The 17972-nt window shown below is 41.5% G+C and overlaps 1 protein-coding gene across 1 annotated transcript in view; it reads right to left on the bottom strand.

Annotated features, from left to right (window-relative positions):
• adgrd1 (adhesion G protein-coupled receptor D1) overlaps positions 1-17972 on the bottom strand; it is a 43948-nt gene that overhangs the window by 21322 nt on the left and 4654 nt on the right. The window contains exons 6-13 of the mRNA XM_080432551.1: positions 17517-17774; positions 15560-15627; positions 14638-14790; positions 14415-14465; positions 12676-12799; positions 12216-12323; positions 10105-10180; positions 7789-7930 (exon numbers count right to left, since the gene is read on the bottom strand). Of these exons, the coding sequence (XP_080288677.1) occupies positions 7789-7930; positions 10105-10180; positions 12216-12323; positions 12676-12799; positions 14415-14465; positions 14638-14790; positions 15560-15627; positions 17517-17774 (980 nt within the window). The remainder of the gene's footprint in view (positions 1-7788; positions 7931-10104; positions 10181-12215; positions 12324-12675; positions 12800-14414; positions 14466-14637; positions 14791-15559; positions 15628-17516; positions 17775-17972) is intronic.

The following is a 17972-nucleotide window of genomic DNA, read 5'->3' as shown; positions in this document are numbered from 1 at the left end:
GTTGGATTGGGGTTAAGTCCCTGCGACATACTAGCGTCATGTCCGGGGGGTGTACTTGTACATCAAGCTGCCTCACAAACAGGAGATAAGCTCCTGCCCTATGGGCCACATGGCTCGGCAAGGCTTACTTACTTTATTATCTTGTATCCTGCATGAGTTCTCTCTCCTGATTGCATAAAATCGGTATCCCGACCTGACAATGTGTTTACTAATTAAAGAGCTTGAGAGATTGGGAGAGATCCCTATTAAGCTCTTATTTTAACAAAACAACATCACATCCCCTGTATAAATTAGGCACAAATGTGGAAAGATTGCACTGTGAAATCATCAGAAAGGAGGATAGTATATACATTTCCCAAAGACAAAACCAACTGTTGTTAGTCAGAAAAGGAAACACATTATTACTGTATGTCTGGGAAAAGCACACAGAGGTAGCCTAGAGTGAAACATTATCCAGCGCACTAGGCTCAAAGGACCCGACCACAGCACACAGTACGTACTACTTACAGTACATTATGTTGGCATGAGGTCAGAGCTGTAGTGTCAAAACTCAGAAATCTACACAGTAATATCCAGAGTGTTAATTTAATTCAAGTGTGAGAGTATAAAAATGTATCCATTGTGGGTTCCATTGCAAGACTCTTATAGATGTCTTTACCATGAGATCAATACATTTTCTCTTCCCCAACTATAGAATAACTCACACACACACATTGTGCCAAGTCATTTCTGTACATTATGTGTAAATTGTTTGGCAGCTTAAAGCATTTGTTTTCAAAACTGTTGCATGTATTTATTTTCCTGGTTTCCCTGGGTACAAAATGCGCTAAGCAAATAAAGTTTGACTAGATTTGACTTGACTTTAACAGTTTTTCTCAATCACTACAATCTCCAATCCGAGATCAGCCATCGTCGACTCTATCGTGCCACAAAACCTATAAAACAGCCTGGCATTTTCAAATGGTGACGACAAGGAAACATCACCAAACCTATTAAAACGTTTTACACTTGGTGTAGGCCTACCAACACTGCCTATACTGTACTGATCAGCAGCTATTACGCACTGCTCAGATAGGGAACTGCTCAGATAGGGCACTGAACTGTTATTGGTAGCATTACAAGCAGGTTGCTGACAACACCATGGTGTCTGACTCGCGGGTAATTCTTATACAGTATTTAATACTTAAAAATAGAGAATATAGCCAATGCAGAGTGGCTATTTTCACTGTTTTGGAAAATGTTCACCTATAATGACATTACCAAAAGGGGCCCCAGGTTAAAGGCGGTTATTTATACACCGCCATATGACGAATTATAAATCAGGCTTGCAGCATGTGGAGGAGCAATCTGGAGCAATGAGGGACAACACAACTGGCCTAGAGTGAGGTCATAATACCAGGGGAAATGCAATAAGACATGCAGCTGTGGTCCCGGCTCGGTCTCCGAGGTAGACACTCAAAACAACTATGTAAGTGTTGATAGGCGTGAAGGGTGAGAAGACAACTGGAGCCAATTAAAGTAGAAGTTGGACTCTGAGCATTGTTTTGATAAGGTGGGCACTGAATGGGAAGCTCAATGACTTTACATGCCAATAACCTTGGTAGCAAAACAAACACAAACAAACATGCACTGTAAAATCATGTGTTCATTTAACTCAGAGAGTGTAGAAATGGAATCAAATAGATACTCACACTAAGGACATTACTGTGTGGTAGACATTACACAGTAATTCCTTCACTTCGGAGCATTTTTACCTTTAACTATTAAATTCACACGAGCAGCTATAATCCCTAGTAATGTCAATACTTGATACAGAGATTTCTACTGTAATGTATGTTAATCATATGGTTATCCATACCTTTTCTATGGAGTAGTTCTAGACTTATACATTATTTCACAAGCAAGTCTTCATTCTCTAATTGCAAGCTTGCTCATGCTCACCAACATGTTGACATGTTCCAAATCCCAGAACCACAGAAACAGCATATATTTATTCTTAAACAAAGCAGTGTTCAAAATGAACTCACATGACAAACAAAAAATATGTATAATATTTTTTTTAAAAGTATGAACAAACTCAGCACCACAGGGTCTTTATACTGTCCCTGGGAGGGAGGCACTGCACTCCGGGAGAGGTGGTGTTGGTGGTGGAGTGGTGATAGAGAACGAGTGGTTAAAGGGGTGTAGAAGTGAAGAGAGACCCTCAATGCAAAGCTCTTGGCAGGAGGGGAAAAGCAATCGCCAGACCACCATCTGCGATTGATCAGCATGCTGGCTCACACAGTTGAGTGTGTGTGTGTGTGTGTGTGTGTGTGTGTGTGTGTGTGTGTGTGTGTGTGTGTGTGTGTGTGTGTGTGTGTGTGTGTGTGTGTGTGTGTGTGTGTGTGTGTGTGTGTGTGTGTGTGTGTGTGTGTGTGTGTGTGTGTGTGTGTGTGTGTGTACGTGTATGTGTATGTATACTTGTGAGGCTGGGTATGTACATGTATTTGTTCATGGGCGGGTGTGGGTGGTTAAGAGAAAGAGAGAGAGGGGTGGGTTGGGGGGGGGTACTCGACCCTTAAGATTACGTTAGGGCGTGTGCTGTGAGTTATAAAAAGACTGCCAGTAAAGAGTGTAGTTATTATTGTGGTACAAAGGAGTGATATCGGCACACAGGCTCACACGATTCAATAGATTGCATATCAGAATTCCGTAAATTATTAATGTAGTGTATTTTTAGAAGAAGATAACTTTCTTTATTTATATAAATAAAGTGCAGAGAGGCAGCAAACCGAGGGCAGATAGAGGGACATGATGGGAGTTGGATTTGAACTCGGGACTCCTTGCAATCCACAAGGACCATATTGGTCAGTGCATTAACTGGCTGAGCCACCATGCAGGCACCCTACTGTCGGTGTGTTTGTTTATACAGTTGCTAAACAATTGATACGTTTGTTTCCTCACTTGCGTGTATTAACGAGCTCCAGCAAGTCTAGACCTCTTTGTTGTCACAAACCACCCAGTCTCCATTTCTTCCCCTGGCCTTTTTTCCTCACTTCCTGACAATGTAATTATAAGTGAACTAATGGATACCAAATACAGAGAATAGAAAAAGAAATGTTGGCACTATCAGAGCATTATTGCCAGATTAATATTTGAGTGTGTATTTAACCCATTCTAACTATTAGGAGCAATGGGAAGCTACTGAGTTCGGTGTCTTGCTCAAGGACACTTTGATGTGATGCAGAGGAGGCGGGGTTGAACGAGGAACCATCAGATTCCGAGGCAACTGAGCCACTGTCGGGCCCTGTATGTTTACAACCACTATGTATATGAAACTGTAAATCGATTGCATACGTTTCTTGCACTCAGTCTAAACCTAATACAGGGCATTTTCCTTGTATATCAACTGTGGTTCCATTTTACCATTGAAATGTTATATATTGAAAGTAAATTGACCATAGCCCTGCCATGAGGGGATAGACCCAGGCCACCGGTGTTCGCACAGCGCTAAGCCCATTCCACCATTCCGCCCTCCTTATGGAGCTGCCAAACGAACACACCAATTTATTAGCCTGTAAAGTCAGGTCCTGCCTGTCAAAATCCCTTTTTGAAAAATCTTTTCAATTCTGACCCTAAAAAAAAAACGGCTTTCCCTCGTGAAATCAATCTTTCCATTCGTTCACTTCATACCATCGTTGTGATGCTTTTGATGGAGGAGGGAGGAGAGGAGAAGGAGGGGACTCAGTAGAAAGAGGAGGCGATGTTGGAGTTTTTATGTATGTATTAATGTTTAACTACAGATCCCTGGTGCTCCCCTCTCCCCTCCCACACCAAAACCCAGATTGGTCAGCGGTAATAAATCACCTTCGGAGCCGGGGCCCAATCAGCGCCACAGCAGAATGCCGTGAGAAAGCTAGCGGGCCTCCGACAGACCTGATAACACCTCGTCTGGGTATCGGACCCACTCCATGCAACATCACTGGCATCAAATCAGACCTGACAAAGTCAGACGGGAATGCCATGACCTCACAAGTTTCGTTGAGCTCACAGGGCATCAATCAACGCAGCGAGGTCACAAGACAGACATCGACCACACGGCTCTGACCTTCAGCGAGTGAAGCTGGCCACTTCGACACAATGCCCGTACGGTTCAGTGGCGCCATTGGTACACAGTAGCTTACCTTTCCACATGGCAGGTGTCAGATTAAGAAAATGGATGCCCAATCACATCTGCATTTGGCGTTACAGACCTGACAAGCAAGGTGAGCGGTTGTTTGCACAATGGAGAGGTAGCACACAGGGTCCGGTCGTAGCCATGACAGCATTGAGAGAGCTAAGAAATATGGGGGAGCTGACAACCCTCTGTCTCGGACACAGTTTCCTACCAGGTTTTAATGAAGGAACTTGGGTGCTTGTCTACTCTCTGTGGCGAAACAGAGAGGTCAATCACAAATCACTTACTCCTGGTCACTGGACCAGTGCCCATGGGAGACCATTTTGGACGTTTTCGACTTGTGCAGACAGTAAAGTAAGGCATAAACAATGACGGGAAAGGTCTGCCACTCGCTGTGTGAGCAGCTCTCCCTGCCTCCATGTTCTGGAGGAGTGGTAAGTATCTGCCAGCTGCCAAAGACATTAAAATTCCAAAAATAGTCTCTCTTTGACCAAATCCATCCACTGGTCTCCACTGCAAACTAGTAAAAGCGAAATGACTTATTTCTGTACAGGGGGTCAGAGCCAAAAGTGAGGTGTGCCATATCATGCAAGTTCTAAATAAAAATCGAAGTCCTAAAAACATACAGTCTGACTAAAGTTAAGTACATGGGCATAATACGTTGCAATCAGAATGCATTTGCAACAGAAAAGTACACTCCTTTGAGCACTAATAGCTGCCAGTAATAATTGGAATGGAATCTGCTAAATCTAACTGATGCATCTTGATCACATGACTCCAGAGATGACAACATTTGTAGCAAAAAGTATATTTGCGGAAAACGTGATGGCCGGGCATATATGTGGAGTTGCATCATGAAAATATTTTGATTGTATGACCTACGGTTGCCAATTTGAACGATTGGTGGAGGTTGTTCCTTACCCTATTGGGAGTATGCTTGTAAAGTTTCACGACAATTGGGCACTGCGTTCATGATTCGTGGTACTTTATGCAAAACAGGCCCCTCCCACAAACTTTGAAAGCCAATCGTGGTCAATCAGAAGGGACTCTGAAAAAGCTGACAGATACATAATGACCACGTGGCCACAGAGATGATGTGTATCGATTTGTGTGAGTTTTGGACTAAATCTGTAGGAATAGTAGCAAAAACCTTAATTTGAAGAAAAAGCTAAATGGCGGAAAATGTTGTCAAGCGGAAATGGGTGTGGCCTATGTGGGGAGTTGCATCATGATCCAAGGAATCCAGGGAAAATACTTTTGGCTGTACAACCTATGGTTCAAGAGTTATAGGCCAAAACATGAATTGGTGTGTTATAGCGCCACCATGAGGCCAATAAAAAAGAAAAGAAAACATAATCCCTCGCCTTCGGCCGTTTCGGCCTCCTGGCGGGGATAATAAGTATCACAGTCTGAGCTTGTTCATAATGGGGCAGGTAAAGAAAAAATTATTTGTAAATAATTAATGTGTCCATACTTCAGATGTAACAGGCAGGCCAATGAAAATAGAAACACCTTGAACCAACATTCACCAGAGCTGGAGAGCATCTCTAGCTCTCCCAATAACAGAGGAGATTGTAAGCCCTCTCCCATGGTGTCTGCTTAAACAAACAGAGCAATCATTGTCACAGGAACCAGGCCAGATAATTGCAGCATAAACATTTATTTTCACTGGGGGAAATGGAAGCAAACAAAGCATTATTGCCATGGTTTCAAAAACGCGGCATGGTTTTCATTTGTGCTCTTAAGAGTGAGGGAAGAACAAAAAACACAAGTCTTATTTGGTCATTTCAATACAGAGAGAATATGTTTCAACTGACAACCACGGAAACAGAATACTCTCAGAGGAGAAATGAGGTGCCTACATTACACTTTCTTCGGTGGGCTTTTCATTTGGGCAATAACTTCATAATTGTTATAGTATATTAGTTATATAATTGTTAAAGCAGTAGAGTTTTATTTAAATAACAGATGTGAAGTCGGGTGTCTTATCCTTGTGCAAAAGATACAAAGTTCTACAACTGTGATGGATATTTCTGATGTTCATTTCATTATAGGTTTTAAATGCATTCCCCATGGAATCCTGGCATCATGTCCTTAAAGGCCCCATCACAAAAACAGAGACCCAAAAATACGTTGTTTATAAAGGAGACTATTGTTCCTTTCGAAGTGCCCTGAGACCACCGTTCAAATATTTATAATCGCTTTGCTTTCTGGAAGGCACATGTTTGTTGCGGAAAGAATTAAAATAAATATATGCTTCCGTCTTTGTGTTGGTGAGTACCCAACTGTGTGAACTTCTCTCTATAACTGTTACTCATCGTCTAACTTCAAAATAAACTAGAAATAGAACTGATGGACTTCATAGAAAGCAATCCCAAAACCCCAGGTTCAGCCAAACCACGACCCTCTTCCTCCTTGATAAGGTATGCGTTCCACACCCAACATCTGAGCTGGCCATGTGGAAAACTTAAGTGCAGCGGTTTCCACAGCATGACTGACTGACAGAAGTGAAAGAGTAACAAGGCTGAGAGTCTAATATCAGTGTGGCCTCACTCTCCAATGTTAAGTTATCGATAGTTAATAACTATGTGTGCAGTTTGTGAATGAAGCCACACAAATCACAACGCAGTGTTCAGTGGCAAAGCTGCACTATTACAGGCTGGCTGCTTGTGTTCCTTTTCTAGTGAGGTAAGCATCTATGCCTTTTCAACTAGAGGCCAATTTCAAAGCTCTTCATAAGAGCGGTCTGGCTCTTTTCCCAGAATAGGTTCCTTTGAGTTTATACATGTATTAAAATGTAAATGCATGGAACCTTAATTTGGACATTTTTGATACGAGTTTTGATACTTAAACAAATGGCACCTGTTTCTCTGTGACACTCCATTTGTAGAATATGCATGTTCAACTAGTGCTGTCCACCGTTTCTTCTCTTCAATCTATTACCATCCATCATTTATAAATTACATTAATAAACATGCTCACGTCATATTATTTCTGCATCCTAGTTGTATGTAGGTAGACTATAAAGCGCAATACAATATTACAGAAATGTGACTGACAACAGCATAATTCTTTGTGAGGGGCAAACAGCAGTAGAAGTCTTCCTCACTCATTCACTGGTTGTCCTGCTCTGAACTTTTTGAGAGTGTGCACCTATTGTCATCGCAGGCAGTGAGAGCAGTATTATCTTATGATAACCCAGATTTGAGTCAAGTCTGATTCATGAGCACTCGGTTCGACAGGCTGACCCGGTATGCACCGGCCACTAAAACGTAGTTAGAAAATATTTGTCCATTTTCGCCCCCTCACTCCACCACACATATTAGGGTTTTGTGGCTGTTGGTGGTTCTGTTTCGTTATACCATGTGGTTGATCTACTTTCGAGGGGACATACATACCTACATACATACTGTACAAACTGTACATACTCTACACGCATACATACAGACAGACATACATACAGATAAAACCCTTTTCTAGACATGTTTGTCATGTTTAATCTTTTCCTATTCTGTTTTTTTTTATTCTTACAGCTGCTGAGGCCAACAATCTAATATTGTTGGCCAATCTAATAGAGTATTCTCTGGAGAGTTATTTAGTGCACTACTGTGCTGTGTATGCGCTAAACTTACCATGACATGAGTGAGGATGATCTTGATGAGTGGTGCTCCAGAGAGGTTGACTGACAGAGCTAGTGATGGCTCCACCTTCAGAGATATGATGGGACTGGTCACCTGGATCTTATGATCCTTGTATTCAGCTGCCTCGTTAATCCTGAGAGAGAGACATTGAGAGAGATTGAGAGAGATTGAGAGAGAGAGAGAGAGAGAGAGTGTGTGAGAGAGAGAGAGAGAGAGAGAGAGAGAGAGAGAGAGAGAGAGAGAGAGAGAGAGAGAGAGAGAGAGAGAGAGAGAAAGAAAGAAAGAAATAGACAGACAGAGAATGAAATAGACAGAGCAAAAATACTAACCAAGAGACAGAAACAGGTGAGACAACAGACAGAAGCAAAGACAGATAGACAAAGGTGCAGACAGATACTCGAGGCCAATTCATGCTTTTGTCACCTGACACGTCGCAAAACAAAATGACGACAAGATTTCAAAGGTGTCTCAGAAGACCTGAAGAAAAAGGTCTCTCCTGGTATCGGACAAGGACAAATTGCAGGTTGAAAAAACCCTTAGCTCTGAACTCGGTAAAATCTGCACCTGGCTCACTGACAACAAACTATCATTACACCTGGGTAAAACTGAAACCATTCTCTTTGGGTCCAAAATAAACCTCTGCAAGGCCGATGGCTTCACAGTCAAAGTGGGTGACAATGTTATCACATGAAAGGAGGAAATTACCTTCCTGTGTTGTATTTTAGAGGCAAATCTTTCCAGTGAAAAAATGGCAACTAAAGTCATCAAAAAAGTCAACCAAAGAACAAGATTTTTGTACAGGATCTCCTCACTGGTCAGTATGATATACATAGAGGACTCTAGCAGGAGCACTCATCCAAAGTCACTTCGACTATGCATGCACCTCATTGTACCACAGCACCACACAAAGGCCTTAAAAACAAGGCTTCAGACATCCCAAAACAAACTGGTCAGGCTACTGCTTGACCTCACACCTACAACTAATTTAACCCCTGCTCATTTTGGGTGGGATGGTCAGGGTAGAGGACAGAGTACAGCAACTTGCAATGGGCCTGGTCTACAAGATACACTAAACCACAAAGACACCCACCTGTCAAACTACTTTAAAAAAAGTCAAAGACATCCACAAACACAACACCAGAGGGAGCTCTACAAATCACGTTGTAAAGTATGCTCAAACACAGAATGACACTTGACCCAGTCATGTTATGTGTCGAGCGACACTTGTTCCATGAAGCATAAATTAGCCTTCCGGTGGAGAGCGACCGAGAGAAACACAGGGACAGGAACAATGGCAGCGACGGCCGGGCAGAAGCATCAGTGCAACACCACAGTGACTTTGTGTGGCTTTGAACAGTAGCGTGAGAATGGGACTTTGATCCATCTTGGCAATTATCACGGTGACCACACACAACGTCACATCAGTAGTTTCTTAAGAGGTCAGCAGATATGTGGCGACAGGATTGGCAGGGCCATTCTATCATGATTCAAAATGGGCATTCTCACCCACCGAGGACTAGAGGACTGGGGCACTCATATTAAAAATGATCAATCATGAAATTCACTATCAAACACAAGCTATGTGATGCACTAACACATTTACTGGCTTGTGATGACTCCTCACTATAACATCCACTGGTGTTGAATAGATGCAAAGAATTCCAAGAGATTCCAAGGGTCTAGGGCTGACAGGATGCAATGGTCTTAAAGATTTATTGTTTGAAATCACATATGGGGGGCATTACAGTAATACATTATTATGGGGCAGAGAATTACAAGTGGCATGTCTGTTTATGGAACATAACACGCATGAAGAGGAAGAAAAAAAACAAGTTGTTTACCCACTTCTGAGGTCATGTAAAAATAAACATTACAGTAACAAGTTGGCCTAGCGACGGATAAGTAACAGAGGGGGGGCAAATGGACATGTGGGGCTAATAGCAGGGTGTATCAGTCAGTGGAAGCTGAGTGGTGAGATGAGAGATAGGCAGGGGAACAGATAAGGTCCAAGGCCCAAGGGACCAGCCGTTCTCTAGCTCAGGAAACAGGGGACCGATGCCTGCACCTCCCCCAACACAGGAAGTGCTTCTGGCCGATGCTGAAAGTGCTCAGTACCGAAACATTGGCAGTAAACTCTTTTGTTTATAGTGCACTTTCCTGACTAGGGCTGTACCCAATAAATAATTTAATTACTAAAGTAACTTTGAACAATTGCTTTTCAAAAAGATCATAAGGCTGGTTTAGGAAGCTCTCTTTTCGGAATGTTCTGTCCTCTGTACATGGGCCATTAAAACCCATTCTTCTTACCTGGTCCGGGCTGGGCTGATCTCTTTGTAGTAGGTGTGCATGTTATGGTAGAAGAGGCCAACAATGGTGGTTTGAGCTGCAATAGAGATAGAGACAGAAACAGAGACAAAGAAGGGACACATTCAAAGGTGAAAGGCATAGGCAGAAGGTTGAGAATGTGATGCAGTGCTGTTAAAATGCTCACAGGGAAGGGAAGTTAATTAACGCTGCCCTGCTGCCTCAGGTTGGCACTGGCTGGTTAATAGGAGAGCTGTATGCTCACACAAGGGTGAATAGGGAGGGGGGCTCCAGAGCCACGTGGTTGCTGGGAAATTTTATGAAAGCTCTGTGACCTAACCAAGTGGAGCAGGAGTTGTGGCTCTCCCTCCCCTCTCTGACCTGCCATCCAGATTAATACAACCTTCAGACAGGAAGGTAAACAATGAAATTGGAGGAAATCCTTGATACACCTTGTTCCACTTTTTAAAGAACGCCAAACACTCAATCTGTCACACAATCTGACTGTGTGACAAGACCTGGTTGATCGCTAACAGATGGACAGTAATATAATTATGCTGCAGAGTTGTTGTTGTTGTTGTTGTCAACGCACTAAACAATTGTGTCACCAGCAGTGTTTGAAAGTAACTAAGTATTTTTGTTTACTCTAAATATTCTAAAATCAGTAATTCTACTTTCACTTGAGTACATTTTAGATTACGTATTGTACTCAACTACTTTTGGAAAGGCAATTATTTTTTAGAATTTATACTGTTTTAGAATTGAACAGTTATACTGTTATGGCACAATCAGAAGGATATTCCAGATCATTTTGCTTTGAACCTCTTTTAGGCAATCTTCGCAAAAGCTTTCTTATAAATAAAAGATGTTCACTACTTTAGTTTGAAGAGCATGCCCTTTACTCTTCAACGCAAGTAATGTTAACTACTTATTCATTTATTTACAAGTTATATTTAAGTCAAGTGAAACAGTACTTCTACTTGAGTAAGATATTCTAGTACTCTCTCCACCCCCGGTCAACAGAATGCCCCAAACCAAATCTAACCAGTGATCAGTCAACTGGTGGCCATTTAGCTTGTAAAACTTTCCTAAGGGAGGGAGAAAATGGGAGAAAAACCCCCAATGTGCAACACTTTCTCTGCCCTTAATTAGGATATAAAACCTCAGCTTGGAGGTTTTAATACAGACAGCCATGTGTTCAAAACTATTAGTTAACTCGGTCCTGGTTGTTCCCTGCCAGAAATAACATCTATATTCCATTTTTGATAATAGAGCTTTAATGGATTATTTATACATGAACATCAAATGTTAGTGTGGCAACGCAGTGCAGTTAGGGCCCAGGTGGAGCCAAGGGAATCTGACCTGAACGCAAAGTCAAACAAACATGGTTTTAATGCTCGCCATAATTGCAGCCTTCCCTCAATCCCAACACCGGCAAAAAGTGAGCTAAGTAAATAAATGAGTTCACTGTGTGAGTTAAAGGCTATTCTCTTTAATGAGAGAGTTAAGTGGAGAAAAAGTGCTCTCTCTTTTGAATAATACTGTGCCATATCTGCAGCATAGAAGGCATAACTGGATTTCTACATTAAGCGACACAAGCAATCTCACAGTGCTTCTGTCCTACACCTTGTGGTAAATCTTAAGATGATAAATTACTGGCCAATAAAAAAAGCTTTGCAGTCGAGCAATTTTATCTTGGCAGAATCAGCACAAGACCAATGTGTAGTATTCACAATCAACTTAAAGAGGCTTGTAAACACTTCTTAAAGGGACATTACCAGAAACGTATTCTGCCTACAACTGTTTGAGGTTATAGGCTGAATAAATTGACTATGTTTTTGGTACAGTAGCCTCAAAACACTAATCCATCTTGCACTAAGTAATTTATCTTAGATAAATATCTATTGAATAATAGGCTGCAGTGAAAATGGATTACACTGAAGGATAATATTTGTGAAATGTCGTTTAATAACGTGTGCTATTTTATGCCAAACATTCTCAAAATAAAATGTGTTTGCTTTGTACAGTATCGGATGCACACTAAACATGCCACTGAGTGAGTATGTGGTGTGAAATGTTTGTGCAGAAACTGACGTTAGCTTAGAGGCACTCACATTGCATGGTGAGAGCTTCCCCAGGCACTGAGATGTAGTTCTTGCCCTGTTTAGGGAAGCGGTAGTGGTCCAGGTTGTAGTTCTGAGGGAACTTCATCAAAGAGTAGTCTGTGGGGGTCATAGGGCATAAGAAAGTGAGTCCAACATGGAGGGGAAGCTGCCTACAACCCGAGGAAAAAACACGTTATCTGCTTTTAGAAGGGTGGATGAAAGATGTCACGCAAGCCTTTGGGAGAAAGACGCAAGCAAGCTTGTCCATGGACAAACCAAATATTAACAAATAAAAAGGCCCACACCCATGAGAGAGAGAAGGGCGGATGTGACACATGCTGCTTATCTAGCCTGATCTGCCCTCGGTTGTGTTACATTAAGAAAACGCAATGCATCCTTCTTTCCCAAACTTTGCAATCGTCCTAAAACCCATTCAGAGATTCGGTGAGTCACCTGACACTGTACTGACCTGCAACAGAAGACTTTCCACCCACAGAGATGGGAGAGTTAGGGCTTGGTTCCAGGTTTGACACCATGTGTTCCATCACTCGGTCCACTGTCTCAATCAGCCCACTGACCACAGGGGTGGAATGCTGCTCAACAACAGTCCATAAGACAATTTGGAAATATTTAATTACAACAGTCAAACTATTGAATCAGCTCAAAATCATAATAGTTAGGGGATATTAAAAAAATCTTGGAATAAATTCCTTACCAAAAAAAATCTTCACCAATGTGTTTGTAAAGGTGTCTAGTAACACATCTCACAAAGACTGAAATGCAGTCCCCCTAGGAGAATTTTTGACAGCTCCTTAAAGTTGGGGTACCCACCATAACCTTGGTTAAAAAAAAAATCCAAAACAAAATCTAAATTTAATTCGGTTTTAAGTAGCATGTGAGGTGTCAAACTAGGGTGTTTTTATGATTCTGAATCCATTGCAAGCATTTGTTTTGCACCAAAACCACTCCTTGGGCTAAAAACGGCCCAATCTCAATGGGCTTTTTACACAAAAAATATACCTGGAAAAGGATGGCTATGGCCGTTTTTAGCCCAAGGAGTGGTTTTGGTGCAAAACAAATGCTTGCAATGGATTCAGAATCATAAAAACACCCTAGTTTGACCCCTCACATGCTACTTAAAACAGAATTAAATTTTGATTTTTGTTTTGATTTTTTTTTTAACCAAGGTTATGGTGGGTACCCCAACTTTAAGGAGCTGTCAAAAATTCTCCTAGGGGGACTGCATTTCAGTCTTTGTGAGATGTGTTACTAGACACCTTTACAAACACATTGGCGAAGATTTTTTTTGGTAAGGAATTTATTCCAAGATTGGAAAATATTCTGCTAATATCCCCTGACTATAATATTTTGTTTGGTTTAAATTAAAGCAAACATTGTGCAACTTATGTTTGGAGGGGTGAATTGTTTGATTATGTGTTGGTTCCTATTTACAGTTTTTCACCATATTTTTTATTTATTTATTTTATTTTACTATTTTAATGCTGTGTTTGTGTCTTGACACTGTTGCCAACACATATTTCTGATGGAAGCAACACATTTTTCAGTTTAATTGAACTGAGTTGAATTGAATAAATCAACACAAAACAGGGACAGTCGGGGAAGTACCATAACTACTCATTGACTGTGTTTGGTATTTATTTTCCTGAGCCCATTTCTAAGACGAATTTCTGTCCAATGGAAAAATGAGAGACAATGAAGTTTCCTGACTGAATCTGAATGAATTGAGTAGGTAATCATATGGGACTTTATTGAATGCTGTATCTACTGGCCAAGGCCAGTGTTCTCATGCACTGGTAACATCTGGTTCAGCTTGCTCGTATGAAAACAAGCACACTTGTTCTGAGTACTGAGTGCACTGTAACCACAAACTCGCTCAAAATGTCTTTCTTCAGGCAATGCCATGCTTGCATGGGAGAGCTCAAACAGGGAGGGTTTGCAGTACAGTATGTGAATAATATACTTTATTGTATTAAAATGATAGGCATTATGTATTGTGGGAGTAAAGTTTTATATACTGCCTCCCTGTTGACTAACTGGGATACTGCATATTACTCTATTGTTATAAACACACCGCATTGCAGCACAATCCATATTGAAAATGCCTTATGTTATGGTATGGACATGTCTGTATGTGATGGATGTGTGTCCCTGGTCGGACAGAAGTACAGTCAGTGTGAACTCTCCTACCTCTGCCACTCCAGGAGAAGACAGCACTTCCTCCACACTTTTGAGGAAAGCCTAGATGGAAGAAATTGGACATCATGGAACCGTTACCTCATGGACACTTGGGTGGGCATATTATCTGTGTGTGAACTGTCTTTGTATGAGTGCACTGGGGCGTGCACGCACACATGTATCTGTCCGTGTGTCCCATGTGTATGTGTGTGCACATTCGATTGCGATCCAGTACCCGCGTGAGGTTGTTGGCAGTGTCATGGGGAATCGTCCTGTTGGGCATGTTGTGCGGCAGGCTGTCCCACATGGGCATGGACATGGGGCCCTGTGAGCTATGGAGCTCCTCGCGCTGATTGCTGACCACAGGACGGCTCACATCTGTGGCTCTCTGTGTGTAGGGGTGAACACAACTAGCATCAAACAATACAATATACTTTTTTTAAAGCTTGATAGGGGCCGAAATAAACAAGAAAGTTGATGTGACTGCTTGTGCCTCAGTTGAGGGAACACTCCCTGGGCAGGACTTTAAAGCCTAACTTATACTTCGATGACAAAGTGTTGCTCAACAACAACAACAACAAAAGTCAACACTTTTTTCAGTTGGAAATACGTTGCTCTTTTTGTTGCCGAAGTACAAAGTAGGCTTGAGTGTTCCAGAGTGTTGGTCTCTTCCTAGCCCCATGCCCTACGGGGAGCCATTTTGAGTAGTTGCTGAGCAGCTGTCTCTACTTTCCCCCTTCTCTACCTCCACAACAGCCATTTAATAAATGGGACAAGTCCATTCACATGTGCTCCCAATACCCCCCACCCCTCTTTTTTTTCCAACTCCTCAGCCTTCAAAGCAAACAATAGTTCCATAAGAAACGAATTGTTTGTGTTTACGACGGTTCCAGACCTCCACCTCATTTCCTGGCAGAACTACTGTGCGTCTGTTTTGGCCAAAGAGACTAAGAGACTTAATTCAAAACCAATTGCATTCTGTATACTTTCCATCAATAGGCTTTTGCACACAAAAAGTAAGCAGATCTGAAACAGTATTAATCTTGAGAATTATAGACATTTAAAAATGTATTATTATAATATTCTATATTCTACTGTATACATTTCTAATATGTATGAGAGCGTGGAAGATAAAGAGACAGGGGGAGTGAACTCACAGTCGTTTCAGTAGTTGAAGTGACATCTTGGGTAACAGCAGGTGTTGTGGGTAAAACCATGGTTTGACCTAGAGTGGACGATATGGAAAAACCTTTGAAAATAGGAATCACAATAGTGTCTTGCTTGTTCCATGTTTGAACCTCTGTTATATTTCACTTTAATTACAATTTAGCCATTTAGCAGATGCTCTTTTCCAGAGCGAGTGCAAAATCAGAGTAAATGGCACAAACCCTAATCAACAAACAACAGGGTAAATACTAGTCACACAAGTAGATTGCAAAAGAGAACAATGCAGTGCTTCAAAGAATCTAGGATCACAGGTAAGCATTAGACCTAGCATCTGTCTAAACAACATGCAATCTAAATAACATTCTTAACATTTGTGGTCAAGCAAAACAAATAAAAAAAACATGTGAACAAGTAACCAACGTATAAAGTACTGTTAATTCTTTCTTTTCGATCACAGGAGCTGAGTTGATCCTATAACCAGGCTATATACTTTGTTTTGCATTGTGGCTGGATTGTTCAGCACTGAAATAGCTTAAGGTGGATCAACCATGTCCGATTACGAAAGGAGAAACTGTAACCTCCGTGAAACTATCATTATTATTAACTGAAATTCACAACATCGTGAGTCAGAAGTAGGCCTACAGCACAACCTCACAGTGTTGTCAAATAATGAAATGTTCAACTGTTGCTGCCATCAGACAGCCATACCTGGAGATGGATGTATATTAGAGGCATTCTAAAACATTCCTGCTCCTATTTGGCTCAATGCTCAATTTTATATGACTGCTCTGGAGAAGTGAAAATATTTTCTGTAGCCATAACAGTCTTGTTATTTGCATCTGGTAATACTCTATGGAATGATTGCCTTTGGTAGCAACTTCAGAGATGACACCATGGCAGTGTATCCTTATCCTATGCTGCTTTGTACATCATAACCATTAAAGGAATAGTTCACCTAAGAAATTACTTTCTTTCTATCGATTAGCCACCCCATGACATGAATTCATGGATATATTTTTTTTTTTTTTTTTTTTTCATGACCAGCGGACCGGTAGGCAGCGGTTCCGGTGGGAGAGACAAAGGAGACTCTTTGTGTCTTCTACCGGAACCGCTGCCGGTCATCAAATTATTGGCTTAGTAATGCGACAAAAATAACCATGAATTCAAGTCTCCATGGGGTGACTAATCGATATAAAAAAATATTTGTGGGATGAATCCCTTTAAGCTCCATACAGTACAGTAATTGGATTACACTATTTGCAAACACACAACAGGGGGAAGGTGGCTCACACCCTTCATAAAGAGTATTTTCCACACATAACAAAATGTGATTCATCCAGTTCTACCAGTAAATGCATTGAAATGGCCAGGCTTTGAATAATATTTCCGTAGCTACCAAAGAGAATGATTAGTTTGCTTTGAGTTTTACTATCACTAATGGACCAGGACAGTATCACAAATAAAATAAGTTAATATCAACATGTTTTGTGGATTTATGGCACTCTAATACTGTTCCAAGCCAGGTACACAAAGAGATTACAACAACAAATGGGAGTAATTTGTTGCAGAAAGTAATGTTAGTTATATCTTTCAAATCCAAATGATCTACCCCCTGTAGCCCTGCTGTTCATGCTGCACAGTAATACATACTTATAAGGCAGAACTATGTGAGACACTGGCACTTATAAGGTAGAAGGTCATGAAACTATTCTGTGGTTGAGGCATGTGAGACGGTTTTTAAAGTGGGGGCGTATTTGCACCGTTTAATGTCTTGTTCTTCTGACATGCATGAATGTTGTGGATGGAATGTAGTTAGGACAGAAGACGGAAATTGCTTTTTAACCCATATCTCCCCAAAGTACAGTCGAGGGACCCGAATGATAACAACTTAAATTTAATGACGTAGAAAGGAGAGGAAATGCTTTCAGGCGGGCAGCGGTGTCCTACCTATAGCAGCGTTGTAGTACAGCTGGATTTCGCTGGGATTAAGGGCCCTTTCCCAGATGACAAACTCATCGAACGCCCCGGTCACGTAGCGGCTGTATGCCTTGTCGTTGCCCGTTCCGATGACGAGGTTGGGATTAGGGTCCCCATAGTAACCGGACTCGCCGCCCGTAGGGTCACCGATGCTGAATGTGCCATTGATGTAGACCTTCAGACCAGCCTTCCATGTCCACGTGAAGAGAACGTGAGTCCAGAAAGGCCCTGAAGGAGCAGAATAATTGTAAATAATACATTTTCAACTAATGAAACAACAGATAAATAATCAGTTGTAAACAGGTGAATTGAAACAAGTAAAGAGAAAGAGCTAAATGGGCTAAATCGACAAAGGCACACGATTTTGTACGGGTATAAAGGTCATCCAAGATGTGTTTTTTTTTGTAGATGTACCCTAAAAAAAAT

Source organism: Gymnoscopelus braueri (genome assembly GCF_963280865.1).
Source record: "Gymnoscopelus braueri genome assembly, chromosome: 7".
Lineage (NCBI taxonomy): Eukaryota > Metazoa > Chordata > Actinopteri > Myctophiformes > Myctophidae > Gymnoscopelus > Gymnoscopelus braueri.
This window is presented reverse-complemented; position numbering and strand designations above follow the sequence as displayed.